We start from the raw sequence: 19385 nt of genomic DNA on the forward strand, positions 1-19385 counted from the left end.
ATTATGTTACTGAGACAGATTCAGATTGTGAACATATTTAAAGTTGGAACTTAATAACAAAATAACACTTTTCAAACAAGAGGAGAATATTCAGTCTATTGAGCTTGTTTTGCAAGCTAGTAACTCAGTTGTTATCAAGATATATTTTAAAAGTTATCAAGGTTACATATTTTATGTACTGTATGCAGCTTACAGTCTAATTAACTTTCTGTAGGATATATCTCTAATCTGCTTATTGAATATTGTGAAACCCCACATCTTTTATACTTAGGTATTTAAACTAATGATTCTGAAAACATTTTATAATTTAAATTTAAAATTTGAATAGATTTAAGTTGTATTTATCATATGTAATCTGTAAATTGGGATTAATATTGGTAATCATTAAATACAAATGAAAAGGAAATAAAATAAATTAGAAGGAAATGCAACAGCATTATGGAGCAACAAATCAACATAGGACAGAGACTTTGTGCCATGAAAGTGTATTTGTTCCTGTATGATTTCTGCTATATTGAACAGTAAATGTTATCAGATCTTCATTCAAAATTGCTATTTAGTAATAATAACAATTAACTTGCATATACAAATAGCTTACATTTTTGAAACTTGCATTTATAATATTAAAAATATAAAGCAATTCTCAATGAGTTGTGTTAAAAAAGGTCCCTTAGGATTTGTTACCCAACCCTGCACAGAAATAACTCCATCCAGATGTTTCCTGTAGTTGCTGAACAGTCTCTGACAGCACTGTGGATGAATTGTCCTCTTTGCCACTTCAAATCAGTGACATTTGTAGGTTTCCTTCAAAATCATCTCTGTGGGTTTTAGGTGCCAGCTTTGAAAAAACCACTGGAAAAAACTTTTTTTTCTTTATTCATTATGATGTAGACCTTCTTGTCTATTTTCGATTAATTTGTGGCAGTATTCTTGGCTGTGCTTCAGTTCAGAGAAGGATACCTGGATATCATCTTGAAGAATCCTCTGATACATAACATAATTCATGGTTGCATCAATAATAGCAAATCCACAACATTCTGATACAGAAATATCCTTAACCCATGAAAATTCTACTCATATAGGTACAAGATTCCTGTTCTGCCTTTTCTCCAGACATGAAAGAGTATGTGTCGGCCAGAAAATTCCACCTTGGGCTTTTTTGTTCTTATAATATTGTCCTAATATATGAGATTGACCATATAGGTATGTTTTTGAAACCTCCAAGAGAGCACATATGTTTTTATTAGTGAAAATTGGTTTCTGATATACCATTCTGCCATGGAACTCATTTATGCTTAGTGTGTTTGTGACGATCTAGTCATGAACACAGACCCTAGCCAAGATAACAAAGGTGTGCAGATCTGTAGATGATTTATACTTTATGGAAAAAAATGTTTCATGTAGAGTTAATTCTTTTTAGCTTTTTCTGGAAAGACTGACTTCTGTTCTGAAGTGTCTTCCTTTGAGCAATGAGGCTCTGATCGTAGCTTGATGAAGCCCCATGACCTAGACTGATATATGTTCATAATTTTTTTTTTGTCTTCTTGCAGATTTCTGTGATTGCATTCGATTATGAGTTTTATCATTTGCAATTTATTTCTGATAGTAAAAGCCAAATTAAAACAGATTTTATATTTATATTTTATATTTATTTTAAGTGTTATTCAAACTTCTATCCATTTATTCATTTTGTTGACTTCCTTAAGTGTTGTAGAAGGATTCAAACAGTTCTCTGTAATTATGCCTGTTTTTATTTTTGAGATTAGTCAAAGAAAATTGACTTTTTCACACTTGAAAATTAAATCTTCCAGATCAAGCAAATGAAACTGAGATGAATCTATGATGTCTGTCCTCTTAGACTGTTCTTTGTGTACTATTGCAACCGAAAAAATGTCATTACTAAATTAATTTAATATGCAGTGATGCAAGAAATCAGTTGGGGATCAAGTGCTTTTTCAGGGCAATGTACAGTACTCAGTACAAAAGTATGTGATATACAGAGACTTAAGAGATGGATATCTAATTAATAATATGGATCAGCTGTTTTTAGCACTTGGGGGTAAAAAAACTGTGTTTGAATGTGCTAGTCTGGGTTGTGATGCCATGGTAGCCTCTGCCAGACTCCAGAGGACAGAGCAGTTTTTACTTGAGGTGTCTGTATTCTTGCCATATGGTATTGGCGTTATTCTGGCTGCATTCAAAATATATCCCGGCAATTGACGGCATGTCTTATCCTATGATTTTTTTTGAGCAGATGACCAAATCAACAGAATGACTTTTGTCTCTGGTGTGTGTATTGCTATAGCACATAGTGATGTCACTAGTCAGTGCAATTTGCTAGATGCAAAGATAATAATTAAACATTAGCAGCTTACTTACGCCTCATTTCTTCAAGCATCTCAGAAAATAACAGCAGAGTTGTTCCATTATTCGTTGTAAACACATAGTGGGATTTCTGTACCTCAGAGTGTTTGGACCAGTTGTATCTGCAGTACTCTTGCTGGGATGTCATTTTCTTTTGTTTGTCTCCAAAACTCCTTAGTTGGAGTTCTGTTGTCTTGATAAATAGCTTGTTATGACTTTGTCAGATGAACTTCTTTTTGCTACAAGCCCTTTGCCAGTTATGCCAAAACAACTCACATATTGTGGTGTCATCCATATATTTCATCATTTTATTGCTATAATATTTTGATGCATTGACATGGGGGAATGTAAATAATGTCTAGAGATGAGACAACAGGCTTGGGGACTCCACTGTTTAAAGTCTTTGGTAATTAAAGCTTTCTGTATCCTAGTTTTAGTTAAAAAAAAAACCAAAACAAGTAAAGCTTAAAATGTGCAAAAGAACAAAGTTATGCAAATTTTGTACTCCAATATTATGCCCAGAAATGTCAATAAGCTTATTACCATTTAAAAATTTAAGGAGGTTATTATGTGGTGGTATGTTTGAAGGGTCAGAAGTAAATAATATGTAGGATTGTCTTTCTCTGTGTGTATATTGTATAGCATGTTTCATTTTGTTTTATTTGCCTCATCCTTACAACTTTTTAAAAATACAATGATGTGCAAATTAAATTACAGAAGCATTATCTAAACATTGACAAATATTTCAGTAAAAAAGTCGCTGTTCCCGCACCCAACTTTCCGCACCCCACACACATAGCCCACTTCCGGCAACACGGGAAATGAACGTTCAGCTTTTTGATGTTATTTGTGAGCCTTTTATAGCACTGGCTGCATTTAGGAGCAGTTGTAAAAAACGTGTACAGTAAAAAAAAAAAATCAATTGTCTTCAGTGAGCAACTTTTTATGAGCCCGTTGCTAAAAAAGTTTTACTGATTTACTGTCTGGTATTTATTAATCCATGTGCCTTCTTCAAAGATAAGTAGATTTTTAACCTCTTCGCATCGTCAGATCATCTCTATATCTCTGAAGCATGCTATGTTTTTAAATTTGTCCAAGCTGAATAGCCTTAACCACATGTTAATTTTCTTTCAATACAAACTCACATTTATGCTTTCTATATTATTTTGGGTTTTTTTTTGGGGGCAGTTTAGTGTCCCATTTTTTAAGATTCACCCCTTCTCTGTAGGAGGTTTCACCCTTCTCTGTAGGAGGTTATCTCTAGAGTACCAATTTTTTTCTCTCACACCCCAGAGGTGTTCATGTTAGATTAATTGGTGGATTTTAATTTCCCGTATGAGTATGGCTGCCTGAGTGCAGGCTGTATAATGGACATGTGCCCCCATCAAGGTTTGTTCCTGCCTTCTGCTCATCGTAGCCAGGCTAGGCTCTGATTTCTCACAACCCTAAAAAGAATGCAACAGACTTGAGAATGTTGTTTTTTATCTTGTTTACTTATGGAAGCTGTCACGTTTAGAGTTTAAATGATACAGTAGCATGGGTGGATTTATGGGAGAAAAGAAATTGCAAATAATGTCAGTTGTTTGAATTTTGAGATACAGTATTTGTGAACCTAGGGTTAACAAAAAGAAACAAAAAACTTTGTCCTAGCATCATTTTTTTTCACAGTACAGGAATCTAACGAGGGATAGTTTACCATCTGGAATTGGACCAACTTCACACATTCCTGGTCAATTAGCGATTCCAGTTATCTAATACTGAAAGTGCCAAAAATAGAAACTATGTTAATTTTTTTGTTTCTTCTTAGGAGGATGACCTATCAGCCTAGAGTATGTTTATAAACCATGAAAGTGTTTGGTTCCATTTAACAATAATGTTGTAGCTTGAACTCTTTGTCCTTCCTGAGTCCTTGTTGTAACAGGGAGAACATACAAACCCGAGACAACTTTTCTAAGAATAATATTTGAACCTTTAGAGCTGCGAGGGAGCAATGGCTGCTTGTAATTTATAAAATACTAGAAGAGCTATTTAAAACCAGAAAATGTTCTGAAGAATGGAAGAGAGTTTTGGGAGAAGTTGAAGAACATAGAAGATGACCAGAAATATTTGCTTGAGTGATAAATACATTCTATAAATGTAACCACTGTTTTTTGACACATGCAAATGGATAAACTAAAATGACAGAACTAAGCATAAAACAATTAGTTAAAATGAGATGACTTTTGTACTAAAGAACATTCACAAATCATTATTTTTTACTTCAGTATGTATTTTTTGCTGCGGTGGGCTGGCGCACTGCTTGGGGTTTGTTTCCTGCCTTACACCTGTGTTGGCTGAGATTGGCTCCAGTAGACCCCCATGACCCTGTGTTAGGATATAGTGGGTTGGATGATGGATGGATGGATGGATATGTATTTTATGTTTTTATATTGAGTAATTCACTAAGTTAACCACTGTCTTAGTGCAAAGTAAAAATACATGGCATCTTCCAGGTTTCTGCAGTCACATCTTGGCGCAGACATCGCCTATTTGGAGTTTTGAGTTTTTTCATTGTCCAAATACTGTAAGTTTTCGAGGTTAAATGAGTTTTCTCTGACATCACCAAGACATTCAGGTTAAGGTCCCCAGGGTGTTAATGCTTTGTGAGTGTGCTCTTTGATGATTTGCTCTGGTACACCATAATATTGGAATAAACTGACCCATTTAATAATTTATTCAATCATTCTATACCTTTTTTGCTGATATGTCTCAAGAAATCTGAAAAGGAAATTTAAGTAATCTTCTGTGGAACAAAATTAAATCAAGCTAAAATAAAATTATTGATTCTAAGTGACAACATTAAAATTCAATCCTATAACTAAGCAATTTTAATGTAGGCTTATTTAAATCAATCTTTGGCTTTAATGTACGTATTTATTTGTAAGATTCTTGCCTTGTATTACTTTAACCTGTTGTTTCAAAAGCATTATGAAATGCCTTGCTTGATAAATTCTTCTCCATCCATTATCCAACCCGCTATATCCTAACACAGGGTCATTGGGGTCTACTGGAGCCAATCCCAGCCAACACAGGGTGCAAGGCAGGAACAAATCCCGGTCAGGGTGCCAGCCTACCGCAGGGCACACACACACACACACTAGGGACAATTAAGGACCGCCAATACACCTAACCTGCATGTCTTTGGACTGTGGGAGGAAACCGGAGCGAAACCCACGCAGACAACATGCAAACTCCATGCAGGGAGGACCCAGGAAGCGAACCCAGATCTCCTTACTGCGAGGCAGCAGCACTACCACTGCACCACTGTGCCTAAATTCTTCTTGTATGAGCAAATACTAGTAGCTTCATTAGGATAAAAAGTTTAAGGGATATTATGTGTTTTATACAAAAATGTTGAATGATGAATTTAGTATTGTAGTTTTTCTCTTGTGTATCATAAGAAAACAGGAAAAAATACACTTTCTATCTAAACTTTTGGTGCATTGTACTTTAAATATAATTTAAGATAACATTATGCTCTAAATACAAAGATAAGAGACACATTTTCTATTTACTTTGTATGATATTTAATTGAGAAGTGAAGATATCAGCATAGTTTGCATAAAGATGTAATGTTACTGTTTTTTTCTGTCTATGATGAGACGTGTCAAGTTTAGTTTTGGTCCAGATGTAGTACAGTGAAAACATCCCAAAGGTTTTCTCTGTCACCCATCCCAAAGGCCATGTGCTTTAGGGTAAATGTGATTTTAAAATTGATTCTTACCCCATTTATTTTTTAATTAGTGATTTTGTGGCTCTGTCTGGTGCAGTTCAGTGTTCTATAGTACCTCTGGTATTGTCAGTGAAAGGTACGCGATGATAAATCATGTCTGTTGTTATAGTTCCCATGTTGGTCATTTTGGGTAAATGGCTGTCTTGGTAGTGCTGTATTGACAGTGTAAGTATTTATTTTTTGTGCTGCTTCTTTTCCTGCTTGCACCTGCAATAGGAAGATAGTGTCCTGGCAGTTTACAGGTTATAAAGAAAAAAAAGAATTCCATCAGAGAATAAAATGGCTTCTTCATATCAATATATTTTTGTGTTCTTTTTTGGGTAACCAACTGATTTGTTTTCTTTTTATCTCAAGTAAAAAGTCATGATAATGCAGCTTTCATGTATAAAGGCGTTTACATTGTTTATAAACATGATTAATTTATCCATTTATTTAACCCTGTTATCTTTTAGTAGTGTAACTTTGACTTTATCGATTCTTCTTCTATCCACTAGTTTTCACAACTTCACATAAATAACCTTACTACTCAGTCTTTACTTGCATGAATTAGTAAACATTAGCTAGTTCCATGCAAATAAGAAGCTCTTTTATGAATTTAGGTCATAATCCATAATTTACTGCACCTGTTCCATCTTTTAGATGATGATTTTTGAATAAATAACATATCCAATTATAATAACATACCCACATCGCAAAAATGTTATTAGACAGTTCTGCTAATTTGGAAAGACCACATTTGGCTGCAGTTTAGGGGGATTTTCTAGTTTTGCTGAATATGCATTGGTCAAAGTTAAGATTTAATTTTTCACTGGAGATATATTTAGCGTAGTGTAGTTTTCTTATTTTTTCATTTGCCGTTTTCTGTCTTTTTTGCATTTTCAGAATCGTGGGCGCTTAGCAGAAAAGAGAACAATTCCTTTACCTCCGACACGAATACCTAAGAAGGAACTGACTTCGCTCTTCAGTAGTGACGATAGTGAAGAAAGTGAAAAGGCAAATGATGACCACTCTGAAATCAAACTTGAAGATGATACTCATTTCAGTATAATGAAAAGGAGGTAATGTGTTCTTTGATTGTCAGCTGACATGGAACTTTCTAGGTAGACGTGTACTGGCTGGTTCAAAACACTTATTCTTTTCCCTAAAACAAAATGATAATGATTTTTATATATATAAAAACAAATTTGAAATCCCACTTTTCTTTCTTTTTTTCTAATTTATTGTTGTACTTATTTTATTCTTTGCTAGTCTTGTTATTTACAAATTCACTTTCTGTCAATACAATAGGTTTATAACTTTGCTTATTGGTTGTCTTCGGGCAAAGCGACTTACAAATATAAAGATACTTAACAATTGAGAATAGCGGTTTTGGCTATAGTGCTACAGTAGTTGTTTAAGAAGTACATCGAGTGCCAGTACTAGATAACATACTAACAACATATCAACGGTAGCACAGCAAACCAAAGAAATTATGGGATTGTGAAAGGCTACGACATATACAAATCCAGCTCTGTATAACAGAAGGCACGAAAGGCCCCAAGGCGATGAATGGATAGGGTGGATCTTTAAGAGCTATCAGCAGATTATGAGCAGTTTAGATGGACAGAATAAACTTGTTATGCTGCAGCATCATGGAAGAGGTTGAGATGTCGAAAGGTGGTTGCTGGGATCCTGCCAGCCTGAACTTACAGTACACAGTCTATCCAGGAGTGGCTATACTGTCAAAATCTCTCTAAAAGCAAAGAATACATTTTTCCTTAAATTTATAAATAACACTAGACCATCTCATACTTCTGATAAGATGAGCATTCATGACTCTAACATTACAAAGACAATGGACGTACTATAAATGTGATTCATGGCAGAGTAGTAGGAAGGTGGAACAGACTGCTTACACATAAAACCACAAGTTCTCACCTGAAATTTGCCAAACTATTATGGGATGATTCTCCACCGTTTTGCAGTGATAGTCTTTGAATAGATGAATCAAAGTGGTAATTTGTAACTGACTCATAATCACTTGAAGTATTTTAGTATATGACATAGCATGAGCAAAGCATGTTCTACTTGCTGTTGTAGTAGTTAATTAAACAGTACCACTGTAACAGAAAGCACATTTACCATGACTTTAGCTTAGTAAATCAATCAAGTAAGTTGTGTTTTCTAGAGGAACAAGTTTAAGTCTTGTTTGAACTACAGTATATGCTGAATATGCTACTTCTTGTTACAAAGTAGTTTTGCATTGTTTGGTTTCATTCTTGTTGTTCTTGTTTATTCTTCTGATTATTAAATATTGTAATTACAGTACATAAAATGGATGACAGTGATATCTGAAATTTGAGGGGAATAATGGCATCTATTATATTTGAGTTTTTTTTTTATTGTTAGTCTTTTCAGAATACTCCTCATTGAAGTTCACAACTAATTTCTACAATTAATTACTCATTTGTACTAACAATAAACAGGAAAGACATATTCTCACAATACAGTGTGTTTGATCAGAAAAAAAGATCTCTTGGCAAGTGTATAAGGGGAACATGCGGGTCGCTTTAAGTCAAAAGCGTAGCCCCGTGTGAAAGGCTTCAGGGTCGTGTGCTACTTTTGTTTTAATGGAAAAATGCACTCGTTTTGCATGTTTTGAGCAGTCGACTGGATGACTTTACGTGGATTATGCAACAAAAGTAGCATGAAATTTTTTCATGGACATTTTGATATTGTTTGTTGTTTCTATATTTGGTCATAGTCCACTCCCATTTAAGTATAAACTTTATTAGCTCCGTTATGCATTAAAACATGACATTAACATTTTTTTATTGGTCATTACTACAAACCACATGGGTTTCATAACATTTAAGTATCATTTTTGAGAGGAACATTCCTTTAATACCTGTGGAAGAGCCCATGCAGATGTGGATGAAACATGCAAACTCCACACAAGTGTCAAAGTGTTGAATTTTGGTCAGAAATACAGGTAAGAATTTCACTGTATTCTGTACTTGTGACAATATTATTACTAGTACTAGTACTAGTACTACTACAAATAACAACATGCATAAGGTTTTAACCCATAATATTGCAATAACTCCTGAACCAATAATTCCTGTACCTTTGCTTGCCATCTTCTGAGCTAGATTATACAGCAGGCATAAGACATGATCTGACTCTTAAGATGTCAAATTATCTTACAGAACAATCAAACTCGAATTCATATTCAGTAACATGAATTTGAAATCTCTTTTTACTACCACATTAAGTAATCACACAGGTTTTTGCTTTCTCATTGTGGATCAACTTAAGAAAAATCTCTCTTCACTTTGCAAAATTCTTAAAGTCATCACAATGATTAAAAGACCAAGACAGAAGAGTTTAGTTATACCTTTGTATAGCAGCAGAGGCAATTGTTATTTTGAATTAGCTGTATTTAGAGATCTCTGATATTTTTATTCATATATTTTGTTGATTGTGCGTTTAATTTACATTAAGACAAGGGAAATTTTTATGAGTCACTTTACTAGGTAAGTCAGTATAGTTCCTGATGCTCTATCTTCATACAGTGCTGACAGAAATTCTTCTGTATACTGCTGTCTTTGTAATGATTGCCAGCTGCAGTTACAAGCCAGGTGATTGAAGACTGACAATTATGCCTTGGCATCTGTTACTATAGCTTTCTGCAATAATTCCTGCTTGTTGGTAGTTGCATTCGCCTTGTGCTATGACATCTGTATAGACAGTAGGTCAATCTGATTTTTTGTTAGCTGAATAAGCAAAAGATTACTAGTGGTAACCTCTCTGTCTCCAGTCTGTTCATTTTCAGAATATTTGAGTTTTGCTTTGAATTATTATTATTTTAGCATTTTAGAAATTGCTTTCCATTGATTTACCTAAATGCTATTTTGTTTTTATTAAGATGGAGCAATTTTCTGGTCCCGTAGCCATTATGCAGTGGTGGTCTTATCTGCTTATTCAGTTGTCTGACATTAGTTACCAGCAACAGCAACATGGTAGCGACTTTCTTGCACTACCACAAGCCATGCAAAGAAAATTTATAGCTCTAATGATAATGTTGTATCTTTGCCTGCTGGACAATTGCAATGAATGAGTGAAAATAATGATAAATCAACGTGCACGTTGAGCTACCAAAGCCCTGACACAACTAGGCTGGAGACGTTAAAGCAGGCCATTGCGGCAGTGATCACCGTTGCTTTTTCCCAGCAAAAAACTTAAACTATAAGAGTTGTCAGTTTGATAAATGATGCCAAGAGGAAGTGGGAAGGGAATCAGGTGTGTATTATTATACCAGACCAAATGGACAACCCAAGTGTCAAATATAAAACATAAGGTCTACATCGATTACTTAGATTTTAACCTGTTTTAGATAGGTAGCACAACTAGTGCAGTATGTTAGTAGGAGGATTTAAAATTGGCTTAACAAGAAATCAATGTAGATAAATTATGCCATCATATTAACTGGTTCTAGCAGTGATATTTCCAGCATAATTTAGACTTAACTGCTTACAGGAATCATTTAAACAGTCTGTGAATAAAGCATTATAATAGTTATTCTAGTTAAAAGAACTGCATGGATTTGTTTTTCTGGATCTTGCTCCTGTACTACTTGAGCACTAGTAAATGGGCCACAGCCTTTAGCTCAGCTTAGAATCTTCTTTAACAACTATAACAAGTTAGTGTATATGCAGATATCAAAAAAGCTGGAGGAAGTTGGCACTTGGCAGAGTGTGTCCTGAGTATGTGAGACCAAAATATCCTGAGACAAAAAAATACAAGTTTAAAACAAACAGGGAAAAAAATAGCACCTGAGTAATTTCTTCCATATCATCCATGTGGATAAGTCCACAAATGTCTGTCTCTGATGTTTGATATCACTTTACTGGTAGTGCCTCCATTAGCATTCTTGCTTGTATTGGAAATACACCTAGAGCCAGACTTTAGATTTGTGAAGATTCTTGGTATCAGTAGAAATTTGGCAGCAGATAATGCTGTATAGTAAATTATTAAGTGTCTAAATGAAATTATTTGCAGCTTTGATAAAGATAATAAAACAGGACTTTATAATTTAACATCACCGATATCCTGTTATTGTCTTTAGAATTTCCAACACTAGTAAAATGCAATTTCTTCAAGTACAAGTACCATAATTATTACTGTAGTACTTTAAGACACTGAGATGATTCATAAGTGACAAAATACAATACAATACAATACAGTTTATTTTTGTATAGCCCAAAATCACACAGGAAGTGCCGCAATGGGCTTTAGCAGGCCCTGCCTTTTGACAGCCCCCCAGCCTTGACTCTCTGAGAAGACAAGAAAAAACTCCCAAAAAAACCTTGTAGGGAAAAATGGAAGAAACCTTGGGAAAGGCAGTTTAAAGAGAGACCCCTTTCCAGGTAGGTTGGGCATGCAGTGGGTGTCAAAAGAAGGGGGTCAATACAGTACAATACACAGAACAGAACAAATCCTTAATACAGCATAAAAATAGATGATATCACATAATAAGATTTGGATATTTTTAGAGTCCTGGAGACCTCATCCATCAAGCTGCCTCCCCCATTTGGCCATTCCACGGCTGAAACAGTGCTGGGCATGCCAATCCGATGAAAGGACCCCTCTTTCCCATGATTCCTGCGATCCTCCATCAGGGATGACTTTACCATAGGCAGGCAAACAACTTGGCAGATGGGCCGTGGCACCAATTGCCACATTTGAGTACCGAGAACAGAAACAGAATAGGTGAGGGTTAGTATTCAATTATAACTATCATGTTACTTATGTTTTAGTGCTAATGACTAACAACAGAGATGCAGTCTGTTCAGTTAATCAGCAGCTCTAGTCAGGATATGCTAAACTGAAGTAGTGAGTCTTCAGCCGGGGTTTAAAGGCTGAGACTGAAGGGGCATCTCTTATAGAAGCAGGAAGACCATTCCACAGTTTAGGGGCATGTAACTAAAAGCTCAACCTCCCACTGTTATTTTATTAATCCTTGGAATCATAAGCAGACCGGCATCTTGAGATCTTAATGTGCGCTTAGGTTTGTAAGTCATGATAAATTCAGACAAGTAAGTCGGACCGCCGTCATTTAATGCTTTATATGTTAAAAGGAGGATTTTGAAATCTGCCCTAAACTTAACCGGGAGCCAGTGTAAGGATTTAAGAACTGGAGTTATGTGTTCATATTTTCTTGTTCTTGTAATAATTCTTGCAGACGCATTCTGGATTAACTGGAGGCTGTATAAAGAACAGTTTGAACAGCCAGTGAACACCGCATTGCAGTAGTCAATCCTACTAGAGATAAATGCATGAATTAATTTCTCAGAATCCTGTTTATTTAGAAAGCTCCCTAATTTCCTAACATTTTTAAGATGGAAGAAACCTGATTTGGACAACTTTGTAATATATGCTTTAAATTTCATGCTAGAATCAAAGATAACTCCTAGATTGCGGGCTGATTCAGTAAAATTAATTGGGATTCCAACTGAGTTAAATGACAACAAAATATTGTTGTGATCAGCGTCATTCCCTCCAACAATTAACATCTCTGTTTTATCTGTATTTAAAGACAAGTAGTTCTCATTCATCCACTCCTTTAATTCACTAACACGACTAATTAAAGACAACATCGGAGAAACTTCATTTGATTTAAATGAAAGGTATAACTGGGTGTCATCTGCATACAAGTGAAAATTAATTGGTTAGGGTTATGTGTATTTACATCAGTAACATGCATTGTATAAAAAAGATATATATAATGTGGTTAATTTTAAAATTCTGTGTTTCACATACCAAGCTATTGTAAAATTTGAAAACAAGAATAATTTTATGTTGTAGACAGCATACTGTTTTCATATTATAAAGTAAAAAAGTAAATACTGTAATTTTGGTGGCCTGAAATTTTAATTATGTATTTGACAAATATTAAAATCTATATTTATAAAACAAATTTCAGAACTAAATACCAGTAAATATGAATTTATAGTACATGCAGCATACCCTTCAAAAATGTAATTATGTCTCTTCGTGCACTCTGTTGTGAATCTCCATGCAAAGTTGTAGAAGTGTTGATGCAATATATTTCATTCCTATCAAAAATAAAACAATAGTACTTGATAATTGCCAGAATAGCTAACTGTCTTGTTTATCTGGCATCTATCACCAGGACATGACTCGTTTTCTTCCTAATTGCTAATCACCAAGGTTTAAGGATGTAAAAGGTCAGTCAGTCATTCTCATATCCACATAATCCAGTTTAGGGTCATGAGTGACCAAAGTTTATTCTAGCATCACAGTGCATAACGTAGGAAATGGACCCGGACAGGGAGCCAGTCCATGGCAGGGCTCACTAATGCACTCATGAGCCAAGAGGTGTCCATTAACCTAACCTGCACAACCAACCAGGCACAGTATTTGAACTCAGAACGCTGAATCTATGAAGCAATAGTGCTAATCACTGTGTTTCTGTGCTGACCATGGGAAAAATATGAAAAGATAGTATATTAAATGTGGTAATACTATTTTGGTGTGCACACCTGGGGCACTTACACTATCAGTATGCACTGAAAGGAGGAGTGATCAGGAGCGCACTAATAAATAACACTACTTAGATGTCCGTTTCAGAGAAAAAAATAGTTACAGGCAGCAGGAAGGTAGTTATAATGAGGTTTGAATATGCTTTTGTGACAAAGCTTATTATACAGTTGCAATGTAGAATGCATCCATTTTTTATAACATAAATACATCTTTTTCTTCAAAGCAGTCAGTTTGAATTTCTCAAAGATCAAATGATAAGTCAAACACAAATTCAATTAAAATTCCCACTAATCCAGTTAAAACAATATCTAAACATATTTGTTGCCTTCAAGTAAGAGCTGTTAATAAATTTACTGGTCTCTGAAACCTAATTGTGTAACATTTTACACCTTAATGTGCGGCAGGAACCTTCACACCAGGGCTCCAGCATGGTCTGAACAGTCTGTCTTTGACTTTACTTTGGGAAAATAAAGGTCTGACAAGAGGAGATAATAGGATGTACAATCTATTAAATTAGATTTCCAATGAATTTAGAACAGTGAGGCAGCTGTAGACAGGACTTCAACAAATTTAATTTGGTGGATTTTGAAGAAAGAGCGGATACAGTGCTTCATCTGTATGCAGAGGTTTTACTGTCACACCTCTTTTTAACATTTTGTTTATGTTTATCTAATTTATAAATTAAAAAATATATCCTTTTTTTTGAAAGCCATATCTATAAGGAGAAAACGTAAACTTCATATTTCCATGTTTCCCATCAGAATTATCTTTAGGTTTTTTACAGTCTTTATCTTAATAAGGAAATTTGAAAATAATATGGGTATAAAGTACTTAAGGACTTTTACTGTACAATATGAATCTGTGTGATTTATTGTACTGCCTTTTTATACTTTTTCTTATCTCATTTGTGGCACTATTCTTTATAAAAGTGTCCAACATGTGCAAAAGTTACTCTTAATTTTAAATCTTTTGTAATTATTTATATTTACACCTATCATAAAAAGAAAAACATTTGTGTTTTATTATTTAGTATGCTCTATTATGTTTAAACAATTAACTAATATTTTGTAATTCAGTAATTAAAGAAATCAGCAGAGATCCATCCTTACAGTTTATAAACTTTTGTAGTTTCATGAAGGGATGCTCTGATCAGGTTTTTTTTTTTTGGCTGATGCTAAATGTCATTAAAATCCGATATTTTATGTGCTATGTTAAAGTGTTATTCTTGGTATTCCTACAATTAAAATAAACCGTAGTTTATTTGTTAATTTTCCTTAACAAATACAACTATTTTAAGGTTAATAATCAGTGACCTTTAATTGAATCCTTTTACTAAACTAAATGCAATCCCTTAAAATAAATACTCTTTTATATTAATAAAATATTTCTATGAAATATTTATCCACACTACATGCATATCTGGGCATGTAGTCCCATGCTGACACTTCTTTGCACACCCAATGTGTGCCCCAAGATTGCAACTCTGGGAGTGCATTGATATACAGTATATTCTTTTTTATTGCTTGTTTGTAGCTATTTGTTGTATTTTGTTTGTGGTTATTATTGTGCCTGCGTATTTTGTTGTTTCTGGCACAGTGACACAGTGATTAGCACTGATGCCTCACAGTTCAAATCATATTTTTGGCCACAGTAATCAGTCCGGCATAGTTGGCAGACTCTTTCCTAGTCCTCCAGGACTTAAAAGATCATTGCACCATTATAATAGACTCAAAACTCAAAAAAGTTCAGTTCTTTCTTCCTGATTGACTTCAGAGCATTTCATGAAGTGTGGCGAAGTTCACAAACACTGCCATTATTTTTGGTGAATTCAAGGTGGTGTTTGCATATAACTCCTTAGATTCCTTGCTGTCAGTTTATAACTCCACCTCCTTTAATACAAAATCCATTATTTTGATCTTTTATCTTTCTCTCTCTCTTCTAAATTGTACATGGCTCCTCTCGTTTTAAAGCCTTCCTTAGTACAGGAGAAATACATGCGCACTTACTCAATACCCTAATATTTCTTCCAAAGGAAAACTACAGTTTCATTGCTTCAACTTCATTGCTTGGAAAAGCAGAGCCTGAAAAAAGTCAGTTCTTGGAGATTCCCAATTGAGTCATTTGAGGTGAAAATCTTGACAATTTTGATTAGTGTGTAATTGAATTAATTTTATGCAGTTAATTTCTGTAAAGTACAACAGCTATCATGGTAGTCAACAACATATGAATATGCTGGATTTTAATGTTTAGCTGTAAGATGCCTGGGTGGACTTTTTCGCCTTAGGTTTGGTAGAATATCTCTAGCGGTCCTATGCAAATTAACCATATAATTACAACCAGCTAATTAAATACATTGATTAATGGTCACGTCTGATTTTTGGTGAGTTAGACCCAGTAAAACATTGATGAACTCACCCTGAAATGAAAGTTAAAACTCCTGAAAATGTCCTGCAAAAAAAGTTAGACCTAGTAGTGTTAAAAAGGTATTTCTAAGTCTCACTAGCTTTTATGAATTACAGTCAGACCCTTACTGTACAAATCGAAAACATTGAGGGCTTTAATTAGACTTCTTAGCAGAGGCTATTTTGACAAATACTTAGCAAATGTGTAAGATCTTCTATGAAATAAGAATAATCATACTTCAATTTTTGCTGAAATTTAACTGGATAGTCCTTGAAAGATTTGGAACAATATCCTGTGGGCAATAGACAGTGAGAAATTTTATGCTGCCTTGTGCCTTTGCATATCAGTGTATATCTAGCAAAAAGTGAACTGTGCATTCCATTGTAAAAGTCTAATACCAGTGGTCAAGCTTTATGGTGACAGTGTCACATATTGGAGATAATTAACTGCATCAGAACTTGGATAGCTTGGCATCATCAAAGTGAGACATGTATGCATTAGTGTGGTTGAAGTGAAAGTAATTTGGAGTTTTGCAGTAGTCTTTTCATAGTAAATCCCATGTACAGTGATCCCTCGCTATATCGTGCTTCGACTTTCGTGGCTTCACTCCATCGCGGATTTTAAATGTAAGCATATCTAAATATATATCACAGATTTTTTGCTGGTTCGCGGATTTCTGCGGACAATGGATCTTTTAATTTAAAGTACATGTTTCCGCAGTTTGTTTGCCCAGTTGATTTCATACAAGGGACGCTATTGGCGGATGGCTTAGAAGCTACCCAATCAGAGCATGTATTACGTATTAAATAAAACTTCTCAATGATCTACAATGTGCTTCCCGAGCGGTGCTTGATTGTTGCTTTTCTCATTCTTTCTCACTCTGTCTGACTTTCTCTGCGCCTGACGGAGGGGGTGTGAGCAGAGGGGCTGTATGCACAGAGGCTGTTTGCCTAGAAGATACGGACGCTACTCTAAAAAATGCTGTAGTCTCTGCTCCTGATGGCGCTCCTTTGAAGAGAAAATATGTTTGCATTCTTTTAATTGTGAGAAAGAACTGTCATCTCTGTCTTGTCTTGGAGCACAGTTTAAACTTTTGACTAAAGGGTGTTATTTCATGTCTAGAGGGCTCTAATAATGTTAACAGTGTGGGAGAGTTTATAAGGGCTTAAAATATATAAAAATAATCATACAAACATATGGTTTCTACTTCGCGGATTTTCACCTATCGCGGGGGGTTCTGGAACGCAACCCCCGTGATCGAGGAGGGATTACTGTATATCTTGTAGAGAAATGTGGAATTGATTGATGCTTAGAAAATAACGTCATCGATGAAGCCTTCTATATGAGAGGGCCAAAATTCCTCCACAGCTTTTAAGAATCAGATAACTATTATAAATGTCTGGTTTTACTTATTGTTGCTGGACATGATGTAGGCAGTCCAATGGGTAAATTTATTTTTCCTTACAGAACAGTGAGTGCTGTATAATCTATATATATAATTCACTAAGGGCATGCAGGACACTGAGCACAAGCAAGACACTGAGGTCACGCAAGACAGTGAGTGCAAGCAAGACCTAGCCCCGCCCGCCAACTCTAAGACCATGGGATATGCTCGACAGAGCCCCGCCCGCCAACTCTAACCATCCTAACATGTCATACGATACGCAAGACAGAGTCACGCACGCCAACTGTAACCGTCCTCCCGAATCCAGCGTCACTCTCGAGGCACGCAACAACTCACCAAACACAGCCTCAGTTGCTTTCGTCTGTGCATAAGTCCACATGCACCTCTGAGCCACGTTGACTTTACACTGCACGCAAGACAGAGAGCCACGATCGCCAACTCTAACTTAGAGCACGCAAGACAGAGAGCCACGCCCACCAACTCACAGAGCCCTGCCCGCCAACTCTAACTAAGGGCACGCAAGACAGAGAGCGCACGCAAGACAGAGAGCCACGCCCACCAACTCTAAGACCATGGGATACGGACGCATCTAGTGTATAAATGGATATAAATAATTGCATGTAAGCGATTCGCCAAAATCTGTTGTATGTAAACGATACTGTTTAAAACGTTATTGTTTTTCATCAGAAAACCCGGTTTCCACGTCTACCTGTATTAGTTTAAATGGCACTTTTACCACTCGCAATAGGGCGGGCGCGCTGGCTTATCGTGTTGACTGGGCAACACAGTGAATGCGGCGTCTATCTATATATGTCTATGTTTTCCGTAGCCTGCTACAGGAAGGTAATCTCTTGACCATTGGCATTGTTTTTGCTTCTTGCTATTTTTGTTATACTGCGACGGTGGTTTCCTAAGCCTTTGTTATACTGAATTCCTTTTTTAGTCACCGTTTTCCATTCCTATTCTTACACGCGTATGCTATGCTGGCTTAGTCTTCTATAATAGCGTAACAGATTTCAAAATATTATTCTTGTTTATATAATGTTTCCTTTTATCTAATACTAGCTGGCTTTACTCAGGACATTTCTTGAGGCAATGGGCCTCAGTTATACTACCATCAGTTATTTGGATGTATCAGAAGTACTATGTAATTGTGTACTTTTCTGTATATAATATACTGGGCTAATATTGTTGGCAGGCTGTGGTGTGGTGATTAAGGCTTTGGATGTAGGACTTCAAACACTGAGGTTGAGGGTTCAAATCTAACTACTGACACTGTGATAAGGAGTAAGTCACTTCACCTCCATGTGCTTCATTTGGGGGAATAAAATAAATGTGACCCAGTTGTATCTCAGGAAAATGAATTGTTTTGAATTGAAACAGGTAATCAGCATGAATGTGAAATTTGAGTACATATCATTATTAAATGTTTGTGATTTTCACTTGTTTACACTCATGTATTTATTATTGTGCTTCTCATTAGTTGTATGTTTAAGCTTGTATTTTTTGTCATAGTCATATGCAGACAATAAAGTACTAATACTGAATGATGTTTAAATTTAACTTATTACAAACGACAGTGACAAGTTGCACATTTAGATGACCCTTACAGTGAATTAAATGTTTATACTTTTAAGGCTGTTTTCTCTAATGTTTGAAGAGAAAAAAATAGTTGAAGGGTACTATGCTTTGGAGACTTCTTAAATGATTGAGGGTCCCCCTTTAAAGTCCTTGGATACAAATGTATATGTAAAGAATTTTGGAGAGAGTTTGGGGCAGGCACGCATGGAAATGTAAATGATTGCAGAGGTTGGTAATGGGGGTCCCTTTGAAAAAAACACAGATGCAAATGAATATTACAATGGCAGAGCTTGTGGAAGACCTGTTAAATTTAAA

At 35.4% G+C, this 19385-nt stretch overlaps 1 protein-coding gene across 11 annotated transcripts in view; it reads left to right on the top strand.

Annotated features, from left to right (window-relative positions):
- The window catches only part of samd11 (sterile alpha motif domain containing 11), a 121065-nt gene that overhangs the window by 40110 nt on the left and 61570 nt on the right, over nt 1-19385 (top strand). For all 11 annotated transcript variants that reach the window (XM_039755544.1, XM_039755542.1, XM_039755543.1 and 8 more), the window contains exon 3: nt 7019-7194. In XM_039755544.1, coding sequence (XP_039611478.1) covers nt 7019-7194 — 176 coding nt within the window. The remainder of the gene's footprint in view (nt 1-7018; nt 7195-19385) is intronic.

The sequence above is a fragment of the Polypterus senegalus genome, chromosome 6, assembly GCF_016835505.1.
Source record: "Polypterus senegalus isolate Bchr_013 chromosome 6, ASM1683550v1, whole genome shotgun sequence".
Taxonomy (NCBI): Eukaryota; Metazoa; Chordata; class Cladistia; order Polypteriformes; family Polypteridae; genus Polypterus; species Polypterus senegalus.